Genomic DNA, 15,829 nt, shown 5'->3' on the forward strand with positions numbered 1-15,829 from the left:
GGGGAATCTTAACATTCAAAAAAAATTTCGGCTGCTAATTGCTGTCACTCTTGGGCTCCGATTTATCCTCTTCTTCTGAAGACTTCTTCTCAGCAGCCACCGCTGGAGGAGGAATATCGTTTTCAGCGGCAGCCAAAGCCTCGAGTGCGTCGAGGTCATCCTCGTCACACAGCAAATCAACAGCAGCGTCCTCCACATTGTTAGTCTTGTCGTCCTTTTGGTCGGCAGGGTCAATCGGCTTTTTGTTAGCTTGCTTGCTGTCAGCGAGAGGCTCGATGACCTGCTGCTGGTCCGCAGATTTTCGAGTCAGGACGGGCTTCTTCGGGTTCAAGCTCCATTCGATCATCGAGTCTTGTCCGTACCGTTCGGAGAGCCACTCGTTGCATTTTTGGAAATGGCGGTTAACAAGCTAAAGGGGCCAGCCAGTGTTAGTGATTCCAGGAGCGGCATGGATAAGGAGAGAATAAACTTACGAATCCATGGTGGGCGCTCAGCGGACTTGGGTGAGCAGACTGCAACACGCAATGTTTCTGCTTGTTGACTCCAGCAACCCGCTTCCCAGCGGGCGAGCCCCAGGCCAAAAACACGACGCCATGTGTGCGCACTCGCGCAACAATGTCAATAGCCTTTTGCGTAAACCTTTCCCAGCCACGGTTCGCGTGACTGTTTGCATTATGGGCGCGCACGGTCAAACAAGCGTTGAGCATGAGAACGCCTCGCTCAGCCCAGGGTGTCAACAACCCGTCGTTGGCGGGGATTTCAAACGATGGGTAGTCGTTTTTGATTCCCTTGTAGATGTTTTTAAGAGATGGAGGGGCCTTTGTTGGAGGGCGGACCGAGAAGCAGAGTCCATGGGCTTGGTTATGGTTATGATAGGGGTCCTGGCCGAGGATGACTGCCTTGACTGTGTGTAGAGGAGTGTATCGGGACCTATATACCTCTGGAGTTAGGGTTGCAATTACATTGAAATGAAAAAGAAAAGGCACGCTACCATGAATAAATGTCACTCTCTGGAGGGAAGATAGTAACCCCGGAATCCTTCTCTTTCTTGAGAAAGCGTTTCAGGTTGAGAAATTCCGGGGAGACGACTTCGTCCTTTAGATGAGCCAGCCAGCTCTCATCGAGGGTGTTGATTTCAAGCTGTAACAACTCCTTTTGCTCTGCAGTCAAGGAGGATACCCATTTTTCCTTGTTGAATCGAGAGCTACTGGGAGGTGCAGCAGCAGCAGTTCCGTTCTCTTTTGGCTTGGGAGCTCCAAAGAAAGATGTGATGCTAGAGTTGGCTTTGGGCTTTTTGGCAGCGTTCCCAGAGAGCTGATTGGCGCCGCGTTTGAGAGACGCCATTGAGGATGAGAGTAAATGATAGTGAAGCGATAAGTTTGTAAGTATTGAATATGATGATTGAAATGTCAGAGTCTGACTCTGGAGGATTGGAGAGCCGCAATTAGACTTCCGGCGCGTCGGTCCTCCCCGCGTCTGGACGCGTAGAGTGCTTAGCTAAGCAGTTGTCGATTCTGCCGAACCAAGTAACTATAGCCGGTGTACCATGACTCGACAATTTGACTATAAGTAATTAAATATACAGTGAATAATAATGGGATTGTCCATTTCTTTCTTTTGTTTTAAAAAAAAAGAAGAAGAAAAAACATTTTCAGTGGAGAGGGCTGGCAACTGATATTACCATCTGGTGTAGCCCGCAGTATCTGATTGTCATATTATTGCAGACCTTATCAAAGGACCTGTCTAGTTAGAACTTTGTACAACATCGTGGACACAGCCCTACCGGCACATCGAATAGGGCATAATCGTACAAGGATGTGCCGATCGTGGCACCGTACAACAGTGTTGGGCTGTTGGTATCAGCATTAGGGCCAAGTTCTGGAGGCTCCTGGCAAGAACGGTTCCAGTTGAACCAGAAGGATCGAGATTTCCGCTGCCGCCTCCAGCGTACATCAATGGCAGTTAAATAATACAACGTTCTGTAGAGTATCAAAAATGACAACTGTGGTAAGGCCAATACGCAAAATACGGAAATGCGTAAATTTGCAGACCCGCAGTGGGTCAGGCTGCCCAGGGACGCCGCGGGCCCCAGCCAATCAGGCCGGCAGATACACGTGGTGCCTGACGGTAAAGTGGGGGCGAGGTGCAATGTGATAGGCCCGACCGAGATGAAATGCAGAGCAATAATTTCTGGCCTCGACCTGGACTCTGCCGATCACTCAGCATCCAGCGTTCCTGAGCGGGCGGAAACTGAGCCTTTGCCTTGGGGCGGAGAGGCAAATTAAGAGTGCGCAGTATGATTTGTTGATTAATTAATTACTTAACCGCGCTGCTGGGGTTTGTCGTCGCAATGCTGCTGCTTGGCTTTGCTAAAGTCCACGGTGCGCTCTTGCTCTTCATGCACACTTGTCTTCTCCTTGCTCTGACTGACTTCGGCTGGGAGATGCGCGCTCTCTTCAAATGCATCTAGGTGAGTAAGCCTTGCAGGAGGGAAGGTAGAAATAAAGATGAGATCCCTGTTCCATTTAATGTTGGCTCTAACCCAGAAATTAGGCGCGGAGAAAAGCAGCCAGCTTTTGCCGTTCCTCGCCATCCGTCGAATTATCGATTTCTTTCGCCGATAAACTTGTCTATATACATATACGTATATATATACACGTTCGAGAATCTCCCTATCTACTTGGATCCCGGCTAGAGTATCAATTGGAAGCGGTGGATCGTCTAGAGCAAAGCAGCGCGCGCGTGTCTGACCGCCTGAATCGTTTTGTGGCATACTATAGATACAATTTACAGTGATATGGGCGTCGACATGTCCGGCCCTTTCGGTGACAAATCGTGGCGAGACAGTACCGAACCAGCAGAATCAGGGTACTCGTCGTCTGTACACGAGGCCCCCGTCCATCCCCTTCCTCAGCTGCAAGGCCCGTTCGAAGAGTCCATTACCGAGGCCGCCGATGGCACATTGGCCCAGTGGGAGGTGGTCATTGACACACAGTCTCGGCGAGATCAGATTTTGACACTGTCCAAGTATGAACGCCTCTGTGGTAGGCGATGGCGCCAGAAGCCGAATGAAAAGTGAAAAGCCCAAACTCTCGCGAGACCCGGTCATACAATGCTAATTTTCGAATTGCCTGTTATTAGATACCACCCTCTCTGGAAGCTCGTCGCCCAGATAACGTTCGGCCTGCATTTACTAGCCAAGGATCTGGCTAAATCCAAAGCCGACGTCATCAAAATCCTCCAAACCCATGTGTCCGAACTCGATGGCTTTATCGAGCGAACAACTGACGATCTACACCTCGCGCGCAATGACATCAAAGAACGGTTTGATCTCCTTCGACTTCCGCTCAACAACATTCCCATATTTGGTCAGATGTTGGACGACCCGACATTCCGGCAGACCGTGATGCTAGACAATGAGCGGATTGAACACATTATAAAGCGGTCTGCAATGGCCATGGAAGATTCCTTAAAGGACATAAAAAAGGGCGTCGAGTCGGTCAATGGGCTTTCATTCTATATCAAGGATGTTGGCAAGTCAGCGAGTCTCCGACCTCCAGATCTCAATGCCGTGTGCATTGCCATGATGGGCAATGTCGATGGGTGGAATCGCGAGCTCACTCGCCTAAAGAAAAGCGCATACAAGCTCGCTCTAGGCTTGACACAGCTCAACAAGCTCTCGACTGAGATCCAACGACTTGTTGGTGAGGCTAGCAGGAAATCTTTGGTCATTCAGGAACCCCCTGTTATTCCCCGGAGGCAATCCCGAATAAAATTCCGCCTCCAGAGCCCCCGAGATGGATCACCCACGATGCTAGAGAAACCTCTTCCTAGCTATCCTGAAATATCTGACCCGCCTGCAGCCCAATCGCAAATCCCCTCAATCTTGCGCCCCGGTCCTCAGCCTGCGCTTCGAGAGAGAGGCTCTCGGTCGAATGAAGGCACTACTACATCGAAGACTCCTACCTATAGTAGAACACATAAAGGAAATGATATTAGCAAGGTTGATGATTTCAACAACACCTCCAAACGACTGGATAGATACAAACCGCGGCAGAGTTCTCCTGCTGCATCAAGCTTCTCGTCTCAAAATACACAAGAGCGCGACGGACGAGGGACACCATCGTCGAATCCCCCTCAGGATGCTCTTTCACCCATGAAAGGCTTTACCAAGAAGCCCTCGAAGATGAAGATTGGATCCGGCCGCCTATATCGATCTGCATCGAAAACGTTATCGGCCTTGTCCAACGTGCGAAATGCTCCTGCTCCTAAAGTGGTCAGCCCTCCACCAATGGAAACCTCCCCAACAGAGCAGCCTTCAGATCTATCTGAGCGCTCATGGATTGACTTTGACAGCCAAATGGGCTTCGATACCAAGACAAACTATGATACCAAGACGAACTTTGATAACAAGATCAACTTTGATACCAAGATGAGCTGGTCTCTTGGAATGGAAGGCTTTGGCGAGACCCATAGCTTTGCGTCTGCGCCCGACTTGCCTCCAGAGTTCCCTCATTTGGATTTCCTGGCCCTTTCCGACGACGATACAACGAGTGAGGATGAGCCAGAAGATGAAATAGAACGAAACTCGGACGCTGGAACCCATATCAGTGATGAAGGCTCCCAAGTCACTGCATTGCCCAGTCTAGGCTCTTTCTCAGCCAACTTCGACGACCCGACATCTTGGTTTGATGATGTGGCATCTACCTATTCCGTCAAGAGCCGAAAGCGCAGGAAGAGACCATCTCATGAACCGCCTCTTCCGCATAACAAGGTTGACGCTCTCGCCAAAGCTGGGCGTGAAGTAAACCCCCCGGCCCGTCCAAGCCGCTTCTTGCCAGGTCAAAAGGCCAATCTTTTTTCCCTTCGTCCCAAGGGAGGGGCAGGTGCTGCCCCGAAACCACTCACCCTTGATCAAAATCTATACGCAGTTCAGCCGGGGTGGACATTTCCCCGAAAATCAACCTCATCACTATCCCCTCTGTCCCCGACGTTTCCAACGTCCCCAACCAGCAACGAGATGCCCGACAGTCCCCCAATATCGCCGGGCACGCCTTTTAGCCCCATGTATCTGGCACAAATTTCTAGACTGAGCGCTGACTCGGACGCTGCTCCTCCTAAAGTTCATCTCGATTTGAGCGCTCCTACGAGCCCGGCCCCGTTCCTCACTGTTTCCGGTACCACCACTCCACGAAGCAATGCGAATAGCGATATTTCAACGAGAGAAGTAGCAGATCAAACAGGCCGCCGTTTGTTGAAGCCAAATATCAAGAAATTCGCATCTGCCGCCTCCCTGAATAAAAAAAATTCGCGAGAGACAAAGCCTGGTTTACCTACGGGTAGGGTGTATTCAAACCCTATGCTTGCGGATAGATAGTGTGACTATTACTTGGCCTGGGTACGTGGCTAGTCGTTCGTAGCGTGCGTGCTCCTGAAAACGGCATTACTAGTCATTCACTATTGGGGCCCATATTCTCAAATTTTGGCAAGCAGTCAAGAACTTCAAGGGAGGACCTTTAAAATCGTTGTATCAGCAACCAGCCCCTGTCCATGATGCATACTCGGAACGTTCATTGGGCCACTCTTGGTGCGGAACGGCTTCAAATGCCGTCTCAGTATGTTGATACCGAACGTCATCAGGTTGGTCCATAGCTTTGCCGAGAAATCTCTCTGTGGTCAAGATGAAAAAGGGGTTCTCCTTTCCTTCTAGGAGTGTCCACCGGGTATTGGACATTGTTGTGGTGCAGGAAATATTTGCAAGTTAGGGCAAGGTGTAGGTGATCGATATCAGGCAAATGTTTTACAATCTCGAGTACAATTTCAAATTGGCAAATCTCGAAATATGTTAAGTGGCGCATATGTAGTGAAGGAGAGTCTTCATCGAAGATGTTGGTGTCAAGCTTTTCGGACTTTGGCGGTGATGTAAGGGAACCGTTATTTCTTCACTTCTCTGACGTAGACAATCAGAAACTAAAGTCTGATCTCATATAATATCCTAGACTGGATCCTTCATACCAGTATTTACTGTTTGCCCCTGCATAAATCAAGAACAGTCAACATGACAATCAATATTTTAACATACTATCTACATGTACTACTACGATGCAGTAAAAGTCTTACAACCTCTTCAATATTACCATTTACTCTATGACAGCTAACATGTAACTAAAAAGTACTGAAAGGCCCAAGCAACATCCGAGATTAACAAATCCCAATCCCATACACATTCAAGAGATATAAAAGATAAAAAGAAAAGAAAAGAAAACTCCGTGATTTTATTTTCTCAAAAGACTCCCCTCAAAACAAATCAAAAACAGACACTTTACTTGCACCGCTTCTCAACAATGTTAGGACCATGCTCATCATACTCCTTCTTTGAAATCCACATTTGATGAAACGTGCCCAAACTCGCCAGAATACTACCTCCAATCCACGAGCCAAAGCGGCGCTCGGCTGTGTTTCCAGGCGCGGATATGCGCACACGCGGGCTCGGGAACATTTGCATTAGCTCCTGGTTCAGTCTGTCGTTGAAGCCGAAGATCAGACTGGATGCGCCGGTGACGACGACGTTTTGCAGCAGATGCGGGCGAATGTCGACATCGACGGCGCTGAGGGAGGCCTTGATCATTTCTGGGATGGTCTGCGCGGGTGTTGGCGCTTGGAACTCGGAGTCTGGGTCGGCGATGTGCGCTTTGGAGTCGAAGAGAGATTCGATGACGCGGTAGCGGTCCACGCCAAATGTCTGGTTGTAGCCATCGGGGAACTCGAAGGCTCGCCCGCTGCTTTTGGCCACTTCTTCGTTGGGCACGCCGTTGGGACCTAGGGAAGATAGTCGTCCCGGGCCAGGCCAGACTTGTACAACGCTCTCCTTGAACTCGGTCAGGGTTCGTTCCTCCAGCAGCCTTCTGTATGACGCGTCGGGAGCCTTTTCTGGATCGAAAGTCTTGTAAGTCGCCTGGGGACGTTGGCCAGGCTCGACGGCCGTTTTCGAAGAGATCAGGTAGTGCGGAGTGATCGTGATGGGCTGTGGTGAATTGGACTTGAAAGAAGCCCGGATTTGCGATGAAATGTAGTCACCTCCCAGGGGCGAGTGCTGAACGCCACGCTTCAACACCATTCCATCGTGAACGGGGGTGATGGAAATATTGGAAGCGCCGATATCGATAACCAGTGCTGAAGCTTTCCCAGATGCGAATCTAAACACGGGTTAGTAATTAATTCCTAAAAAGACGTTTTTTGATCACAACTCACGCTACAAGGACTCCACTCTTGGCCAAGTAATATGCAGGTGTCCCCCAGTTCTCCATGGCAATCTCAACGGTTTTCTCACGCGCTTTTGCAGGGTTCCAGCCGCATTCTGTCATCAAAAGAGGGCTGTCGGCCAAGGGCTTCTCTTCTGTTTCAACGCCCTCCATATCGGCAGGCAATTCACCCTCTGGTACATCGTTCAGACCATTCAGCATTGGGTTTCCAGGCTTCTGTCCCGTCAAGCGGGATTTGAAAGAGTACTCCCAGAGTCTCTGAGCCATGTCCCAGTCCTCCACGATACCATCGCGGCCGACCGGGTTATGAATTGAAAGCCCCGGGCGAGGAGTCACAAAGATATCATCGCCAAAAAGAAACTTTTCCGACTCTCCAGAGTATTTGCCGTAGTAGGTCGGAACAAGCGATTTGGGCGTGTCTTCGCCGGCGAAACCAGCGCGCGTGGTCGAGTAACCCGGGTCTAAAACAATGGCGGACACCTCGTCTAGTGTAGTCTATCAGTATAAATCCAAGTAATAACCGCGTGTTTCTGGCGATAGGAGTAGAAAGTAGACAAGCACTTACCTCCGCCATATTCAGCAGCTGAAGGTGGAATGGAGGGGTTCATCTTGGAGCAAGAGCTGGGTCTTCGCGACTGTCAAGAGCTATGCCGCAATCTAAAAAATTCCCACAATTCACTACAAGCTAAGCGCTTGCATAGTATTATTAGTTCGGGAATCCACTGATTAAATAATTGACAAGGAGCTGTCGAGGCGGGCTGTTTGGGGAGTCTTTGCAGTTTTCGCGGTGGGCAAGTCGAGTTGTTTGAAGTTGGTGCCAACATGCGCCGGAAACTCTATTTCTCCATCCAGCGACGACCGAGCTTGACCCGTTCATTCTCCAAACCACTCTCAACGCAACGACATCGCAGCAACCCTGCCTCGCTTTATACACGCGCAGAAAAGCCATATTGCTATAATTTGCAGATAATGGAGGCCGACGTCGCTCCGTCCCCCGTTGTATCGTTTCGCCCAGCCAAGAGGCAAAAGTATATGCGCAAGCGGCCGGCGAGCAATGACATGAGCCAAACGATGGCGGAGGAACACACAACAGCAGGACCAGAAAACTCTCTACAGGGACACACTTCGGATTCAAATGACGATACGCCAAAAGTGATGCGGTTCCAAAAGCCTCGTCGACTACGAAAGGGCGGCATCGAGTTTTCCACCAGCAGGAAACAAGACCTCGAACAGGACTCTCGACTCGAGTCTGCGCTTGTTGAAAACGCAGAGGCGGATCTGGTCAAGACCAAATTCGACCGGTTCACAGCTCGTACGGGACAGAAAGTAGACGTGGACAAGCACATGTACGTCTCTCCATGCTTTATATTGCCTTGAAACAATGAATGGCGGTTGTTATTGCTATGTGGCGACTAACGAGATAAGGATGGAATATATAGAATCCGAGCTGGCTAAGCGACAAAGTCATCGTCATGAAAATGACCAGACTCCAGCCGCTCACCGCGCTAACCGGCCATCAGATGCCCAGCACATCCCCAGTCACGCCATCTCACGCCGTGAGCCTGCTGCATTGGGCAAGCTCCACGAGATCGACCTTGGTCAGGAAGCGACACTGCAGAACATCGCTCGCACTGCAGCGGCGACACGGCGCATGGCCGGCGAGCCGTCCTCAGAGCAGTTGCAAGTGGGCAACAATGACTCGGGGTGGCGGAGCCGAGCGCGCAAGTATGAAGACGTTGAGCGCGACAGGCTGGTAGATGAGGTTCTACGAGAGAGCAAGTGTAAGCGATCGATTCCTGCCAACAAACTGATGTTCCCTGGCTGACTATTTTCTAGTGGATGTATACGATGAGCCAGAGCAAGACATCTCGCTGGGTGATCAAGCCGCAGATGACCGCATCGCTGATCAATTCCGACGAGACTTTATGGAGGCCATCCAGAGTCGACGTCGAACAGCACGAGCTCGCGCTGCCACGAGTGCCAAAACTACTGCTACTAGCAGCAGCAGCAAAACAGCGAAACCAGAACCGCCACGGGGGCCCAAGCTCGGAGGAAGCCGCAGTGCGCGCGCTGCGATGCGAGAAATGCAGGAAAAAAGCAAAAAGCCGAGTTGAGCAGGTCGACACGCTTGTAAAAGTTTGTCTACACACAAAGTCTACTACGCGCTGGCAATAATATGCCATGACGTGGCATCCACCGCATGTACATTGCAGTATGTACACCACAGTTGGAGAGTCATCAACCGCTGCACCGGGGCTGTGTTCTTGCTTCGCCTCATCCCATCGGCATCACCGCAACAGACACTGCTTTTCGTCGGCAGCAGGCCATAAGAGAGACTATGCTTTGGATGGTTAAAACTTGACTCGGAACGACGACGATTCAGTCTGTTTCCTGGTTGGTTAGATAGAGTGTTGTGGAGAGTGCTGCCCGTCAATATATATGAAATCGGTTATTTGAGTTCTGCTATTTATAGAGCAATCCAATTATTATTAAGAAAGTCGAGAGGATGGAGTCCTTCTTGTCGAGACCTTGTCGAAGACCAATAACAATGAAATGAATACAAACGACTTGTCGCAGACGAAGCGCCGAGTGGAAATGCAGGGGCGAGCAAAAGTTCTGGCCACCAGCCACCACCAGCCTGTTAAAACACTCCAAGCGGCTTGCCAAGGCGTCGGCCTGGCGTGTGAGCGCGGAGCCAGGCGATAATTGGCAGCGAGGCAGTGAGTCAGAAACGGAGCATTCCTTGGAAATGAGTTGGCGCCAGCGTGCGCGGGGCGTGTGGCGTTGTCCTAGACAGCCGGCCCACCGCAGCAGTGGGCGAGGTTTCAGAATTGGGCGCTGTAAGACTGCCTGCTGGATGTAACAATACCGAGCCCCTGGAGAGAGTGACGCTAAGGAGGTGGGTGGGTGTGCTTGTGACTCGAGTGCTGTCGCTTGTCGGTCTGCACAGAGCACGCAGTGCGGATAGAGATACTCGCATACTCGAGAATGGAGAGGTCTCAGGCGACTAAGAAATAGGAAAGGGAGAATAATAATGAAAGCGATCGGCGAGTCCAGAACAATAGCCGCCTCTAGACTGCGGCCTACGCGCTAGTCGCTGGCCGTAATACCGGTCGGTATCGCGTGGTACGCGCCCTCGCGCTCCGCCAACGGGCTGCCATACCGGGACGCTTTACCGGCCCGATACGTACCAGAAAACGGCCGCCGGGTACTGCCACAATACGGGGGCAATACCGCCAGTGCGTCGGCGATCAAAACAATAGCGTGGGCATTTGCTCTCTCTCTCTCTCTCTCTGGTCTTGTTTTTCCACACGCACCTTTCCTCTCTATACCCAATTCTTCCCTGCATCGGTCTTTCGTTTTTCTGCATATCCCTTCCTCTCGCTACTCTCGCTACAAACGCGCTCGCTCTCGCTTATCCGTTATTATCCTTTGTTACATTGTATTGTCTCTTGTCTCAAGAGTCTCGTTTGACGGACAAACCATGTGTTTGCTCTGATCGATCCTCGTCCACATCCCATTCTTGACTAGCACGACTATTGCTGCTCTCCCTTTTAATTATCGACATCTTCTTCCCGCAGGTTGACCCTGCCATTTTTCTTCTTCGACTTACTCCAAACTAATAATATGCGCGTCCTGGGAACAACGGCCGCGGCCGTTGTCGCTCTCTTGCACCTGCCTTTGCATGTTCTCGCCACTGACGTCCTCAAAACCGACGGATATTCTCTCTGTTCTGCGAGTTCGGCAATCAAAGTCCAGCAATTCAGCATCCAGTTCGACCGCTCCACCAAAAAAATCGATTTCAATGTCGCCGGTACTAGTGAAAAGGTGCAGAATGTCACTGCTTCCTTGGTCGTATCAGCCTACGGGAAACAGGTCTACGAAAAGGACTTCAAGCCATGCGATGCAGACACTTATGTGAAGGAGCTTTGTCCTCTACCCTCCGGTGACTTTGCTGCTTCAGGTTCACAGTCAGTGTCGTCCGATTATGCGGACATGATTCCTTCAATAGCATTTTCCGTCCCCGATCTCGAAGGTGATGCAAGGCTCGAACTCAAAAATGCCGACACCAATGAGGAGGTGGCCTGCATTGAGTCGGGCGTCACAAACGGCAAGACCATTCAGCTGCCCGCTGTGTCGTATGCCGCCGTTGGCATAATTGCCGCTTCCTTAGCATTAAGCGGACTCACAGCTTTGGGAACAGCAGGCCATCCTGGCTCTGCCTCCTCCAGTCCTGGCTTTGGCGAGGTTGTCGGTTGGTTTCAAACAATGGCCACTGGCGGCATGTTGAGCGTGCCGTATCCCCCTGTCTATCGCAACTTTGCCTCCAACTTTGCCTTTACTACCGGTCTAGTTCCGTGGTCTCAAATGCAGAACTCTATCGATAATTTCCGAAACAGCACGGGCGGCAACCTGACAGAAAACAGCTATAAATACCTCCTGAATTCCAATCTGACTTATGACGGCGATTCCTCCACCACCAAGCGTGCCCTATCTGGACTGTTTGAACGCGCCCTCTTGTTCTCTCGGGATGTGTCAACTTCGGTGAATGGTACAGGGAACGCAACTGCCAATGCCACGGAGAGTGGCATTCAAGGCACGATCAAGGGTATTGCAGCATATTCCGAGCAGCTGTCCATCCCCTCGTCCAGTATCTTCATGACCGTGCTCTTGTTTTTCGCTCTCGTTATCGCCGCCATTGCTGTAGGAATATTGCTTCTCAAGGTGATCCTGGAAACCTGGGCCTTGTACGGGTCCTTCCCGGCCAGTCTCACCAATTTCCGAAAGCATTACTGGGGGTTGCTTGGTAGAACTGTCACCAACTTGATTCTCGTCGTCTATGGGATCTGGGTAATCTATTGTGTCTATCAATTCACTCGCGGTGATTCGTGGGCTGCCACATTGTTAGCCGCCTTGACTCTCGCTGCCTTTACTGCCGTTTTGGTAGCTTTCACGGTCAGGATTGCCATCCTTGCTCGTCGCTACAAAAAGTCCGAGGGAGATGCAGGCGTACTTTATGAAGACCAGAAGGTTTGGCGCCGCTACAGTCTCTTCTACGACAACTACAAGAAAGACTATTGGTTTATCTTCGTCCCCGCGATTATCTACATGCTTGTCAAGGGCTGCATCATTGCCGGTGGTGACGGCCACGGCCTTGTTCAGACCGGTGGCCAATTGGTCGTTGAATCCCTCATGCTGATCCTCTTGCTGTGGACCCGGCCTTATGTGGCCAAGTCTGGGCAATGGATCAACTTGGTCATCCAGGTTGTCCGCGTCCTCTCCGTCGTGTGCATTTTGATCTTCGTCCAAGAACTGGGCTTTTCGAAAACAACCAAGACGATCACGGGAATTGTCCTTATCGCCGTGCAATCCACCCTCACGGGTATTCTGGCTATTCTCATTGCCATCAATGCCTTGATCAACTGTATCCGAACAAACCCTCACGCCAAGTTGAGGCAGAACAATGGTACTTTACCGGAGCCCTCGCCCCCTTTTTTGAGAAGCAGTACTAACACCACATTAGAAAAAGGTGATGATTTCGACAACCTAACCGCCCTCGATGCGCGAAACTCACTCCTCATGGACGCCCCCCGTTCCCGAGCCGACGTGTACGAGGCCGGCAAATACAACTATGCCGGACCTTTTGAACCATACAGCGATCACACCCCTGCCTCGCACGCCAGAGAAAAGAGTACCGATCGTCTGATTTCCCGCGGTGACTCGGCCTATCGCGATAGCCAGCAGAGTCTGCACCACGGCATCAGCCGGGATCGCAGTCCCACTCCCGAGGAAATGCATCGTCAGCCTCAATCACATGGAGTTGCATATTAAAGCGAAAAAAAGAAAAAAAACTAAACAGCCAGTCAGCTAGCCAATCAGCATAGCGCCTTCAGCGGCATTTTCTTGCATGTAATAGCAAGCGATTTTGTTTCTTTCTTCTTTTTTTTTGGTTGTTAAAATATTTCAATTTAGATCTGTTTTATTGTTCGCTGTACACTCTTTTAAACATAATGGTTTAGGTTGGCTGGAATATCAAGATTTCTCTTTTACATTTTTCCCTCATACATCAATTGATTTAGTGCCACGTAAATCAGGAGATCTAATTTGTCCATTATGATATTGAAATATGATTATGACGCTACATATATTACTTTGCAAACTTAATGTGTAAATCTCTCTCTAGTTCCGCCTCTGTCTCACTTTGGCCCTGTTTCTCAAAATATCATACTCCAACCACGTCGCCGGCCCACGCTTCCCGTCTGATAGCAATCTGCCAGGGTTCATGACATGGCAGCCCTCGTACGTGATGGCAAAGGGCGGAGACTCGCTGTCTGCCAGCACGAGAGCTGTCGGTAAAGGGTATAGCTGTACGGACGAGGCATAGTCCCATAGAACGGGCCGTGTCGAGAGCGGGAATGGGGATAGGTTTCCCTGGTCCAAAACTGTCTTGACTAGCTTGCGCACAGAGGACTGAGGGTCCTGTTCTGTGTTGTCGTTGTTGTCTGCGCCGTCAACGACCATGCTATCGATATTAGCATCGCCTGGCGCGCGTTTAGACGATGGCTGTGCTGCATCGGTCCGTTTAGAGAAATTTACACTGGTCCGTCGTAGTCGGCCGGAAATGTCGTCTCGGAAAACAACAATTTCATGGACAGGTCCGAAGAGGGAGATCCGAGCCGGGTTGGATGTCCAGATGGCTTCTCCGGATGCAGATTTGGTGCCCTGGGCATCAGACTCGCTGTTGGCAGTGGAAAAGGCACGCTTCACTCGGGATGTGAATAGCTCGGGGATCGTTTTGCGCGGAATCGGACTGGCAGCGCCAGCAGAGAATGTTGATACCCACGGATCATTATCCCCAGGAACGAAGACGAACGTCGTATGGCGCAGCAGAGCCGGGAACTCGGAAAGGAGTGAGGCTAGAGTATCGAAGCACTCTTTATATTCGATTCCATTTCCACCACTGCTTTGGCCAAACCCTGCCTTTTCGATAAAATTCCCAATCAAGACAAAGCCCAGGGGTAGCTCTTCAAAAGGCATCGAATCATATGTCTTGAACACATGTCTCAAGGCGTCAAAGGTCATCATGTTATCCAAATTGACCTCCCCCAGAACAACCATGTTTCGCCGTCCACTTTCGTTCGCGCTGAGCTCGTTGTGTCGCAGGCACCTGGCTTCGAGCTTTCTCATACGCTGGCCCAAGGCACGCTCACTTCCAACGCCTAGGAAATCAATCCAGCCAAATCCACCACTAGTCCCGATGTCTCCGATGGAATGAATAGTGCTCACTCCAAGAGTCATCTCTCGTCTTTCACAAGGCGGCCCAGCAATCGATATACCCAAGAATTTACCGCCTATCGCACCTCCAATACCACTGTTTCCTCCCAAGACAGATCCTCGTACTATTTCTTCTTCTTCATAAATGCCGTCGACCAGGACCATCATACCGGGAGAAAACCAGGCCCCATCTTCAGGAACAGGGCGAGCATGAGTCAAGTCCAGAACGATAGTTCCGGTCAAATCAGTCAGCGATAATTCCCCGGTTGGCGAAATAGACAGGAGCCCCAGCAATAAATGCGGAGTGCCACTTCTTCCGAGTAAATTCACGATTGGTGATATTTTGTATGATTGGGTCACGTTGCTTGCAAACGACGAGGTTTGAAAGGACTCATTTCGGAGTAGTCGCTGGTGAACCAAGTTATGTCGATCCCTCCACAGGGTAATCTGGTGGCTAGGCTGAGGAAAGAGAGATGGGCTGGCAGTTGACGTTTCAAAGTGTTTGTTCTTGGGGTTATATGTCAAACGAGGCTGATCAAATGCGTTAATAACTTTCATCCACCTTCTAGGGTCGCTGTCATCGGTATCATCATTATCATCCTCCGCGGTGGGCGTGCCCATATCATCAGTGTTGCTTGTCACGGCCGAGCCTTTTCTTTGCAGGCTTGGTCGGTCTTCTCTCTCCATCACTTTGCCGGGTACAACCCTGCCATTAACCATATTGCTTTCCATTGTCTGAAGAATCGTTTTTATAGAGGCGCCATTGCCCTCCTCGACAATGACGCCGCCACCGTTCTTTCGCCAGATCTTTGCGACCTCGTCCAGCAGCCGCTCAGCAAGGCCTTCTTCGCGCCATTTGGAACCGCAATTCTTGCCCACAAATGTTGCCAGTACTTGCAAGGAGTTTGATGAGATAGTCAGGTTATGCTTTCTGGTAAAGGTTCGAAAGGCCACAGGGCGAAGTAGTGCCGGCGGGAGAAGGACGGGGAGAATCGTGGATTTTCCGTTGATTGCACTGGGTTTTCCTGAGCGCACTGGCCTCGCAGGTGTGCCGAATGCTGGAGAAGACGAAGGAATCACATCTGAGGCTGGTGCAAGCGTCACTGCTGGTTTATCCATCTTTGCTCGTTGTCCGATGCGGGGAAGCTGTCACCAAAACACCCAAGTCAAGGAAGGGTAGGGCTCAATTCACGCAAATAAAAGCCTCGTATAAAATAAAAACCGGAATCAAGCCCAGGACATCTTCATACACACGAAAGCGTAATGGCATCACCTGAGCTGACATAGAATTT

General features: G+C 50.6%; 8 protein-coding genes across 8 annotated transcripts; 3 read left to right on the top strand and 5 right to left on the bottom strand.

Moving 5' to 3' along the window:
- Positions 1 to 34: 34 nt before the first annotated feature.
- TRUGW13939_06072 (uncharacterized protein) lies at positions 35 to 1,344 on the bottom strand (the record flags this gene model as incomplete). The annotated part of the gene is made up of 3 exons (XM_035489229.1): positions 35 to 409; positions 474 to 930; positions 992 to 1,344. 3 exons carry the CDS (start codon positions 1,342 to 1,344, stop codon positions 35 to 37), a joined length of 1,185 nt encoding a protein of 394 aa, XP_035345122.1.
- A 976-nt stretch (positions 1,345 to 2,320) lies between these two features.
- Positions 2,321 to 2,593, bottom strand: TRUGW13939_06073 (uncharacterized protein; the record flags this gene model as incomplete). The annotated part of the gene is made up of 1 exon (XM_035489230.1): positions 2,321 to 2,593. One exon carries the CDS (start codon positions 2,591 to 2,593, stop codon positions 2,321 to 2,323), a length of 273 nt encoding a protein of 90 aa, XP_035345123.1.
- A 216-nt stretch (positions 2,594 to 2,809) lies between these two features.
- On the top strand, positions 2,810 to 5,377 carry TRUGW13939_06074 (uncharacterized protein; the record flags this gene model as incomplete). The annotated part of the gene is made up of 2 exons (XM_035489231.1): positions 2,810 to 3,075; positions 3,142 to 5,377. 2 exons carry the CDS (start codon positions 2,810 to 2,812, stop codon positions 5,375 to 5,377), a joined length of 2,502 nt encoding a protein of 833 aa, XP_035345124.1.
- A 73-nt stretch (positions 5,378 to 5,450) lies between these two features.
- TRUGW13939_06075 (uncharacterized protein) lies at positions 5,451 to 5,734 on the bottom strand (the record flags this gene model as incomplete). The annotated part of the gene is made up of 2 exons (XM_035489232.1): positions 5,451 to 5,514; positions 5,562 to 5,734. 2 exons carry the CDS (start codon positions 5,732 to 5,734, stop codon positions 5,451 to 5,453), a joined length of 237 nt encoding a protein of 78 aa, XP_035345125.1.
- A 588-nt stretch (positions 5,735 to 6,322) lies between these two features.
- Positions 6,323 to 7,870, bottom strand: TRUGW13939_06076 (uncharacterized protein; the record flags this gene model as incomplete). The annotated part of the gene is made up of 3 exons (XM_035489233.1): positions 6,323 to 7,196; positions 7,252 to 7,747; positions 7,828 to 7,870. The coding sequence occupies 3 exons, from the start codon at positions 7,868 to 7,870 to the stop codon at positions 6,323 to 6,325; spliced, it is 1,413 nt and encodes a 470-aa protein (XP_035345126.1).
- A 361-nt stretch (positions 7,871 to 8,231) lies between these two features.
- On the top strand, positions 8,232 to 9,376 carry TRUGW13939_06077 (uncharacterized protein; the record flags this gene model as incomplete). Its single annotated transcript, XM_035489234.1, has 3 exons — positions 8,232 to 8,608; positions 8,688 to 9,043; positions 9,099 to 9,376. 3 exons carry the CDS (start codon positions 8,232 to 8,234, stop codon positions 9,374 to 9,376), a joined length of 1,011 nt encoding a protein of 336 aa, XP_035345127.1.
- A 1,513-nt stretch (positions 9,377 to 10,889) lies between these two features.
- Positions 10,890 to 13,094, top strand: TRUGW13939_06078 (uncharacterized protein; the record flags this gene model as incomplete). The annotated part of the gene is made up of 2 exons (XM_035489235.1): positions 10,890 to 12,729; positions 12,787 to 13,094. 2 exons carry the CDS (start codon positions 10,890 to 10,892, stop codon positions 13,092 to 13,094), a joined length of 2,148 nt encoding a protein of 715 aa, XP_035345128.1.
- Positions 13,095 to 13,442: 348 nt separating this feature from the next.
- Positions 13,443 to 15,656, bottom strand: TRUGW13939_06079 (uncharacterized protein; the record flags this gene model as incomplete). Its single annotated transcript, XM_035489236.1, has 1 exon — positions 13,443 to 15,656. The coding sequence occupies one exon, from the start codon at positions 15,654 to 15,656 to the stop codon at positions 13,443 to 13,445; it is 2,214 nt and encodes a 737-aa protein (XP_035345129.1).
- Positions 15,657 to 15,829: the final 173 nt, after the last annotated feature.

This window comes from Talaromyces rugulosus, chromosome III, assembly GCF_013368755.1.
Source record: "Talaromyces rugulosus chromosome III, complete sequence".
NCBI lineage: Eukaryota > Fungi > Ascomycota > Eurotiomycetes > Eurotiales > Trichocomaceae > Talaromyces > Talaromyces rugulosus.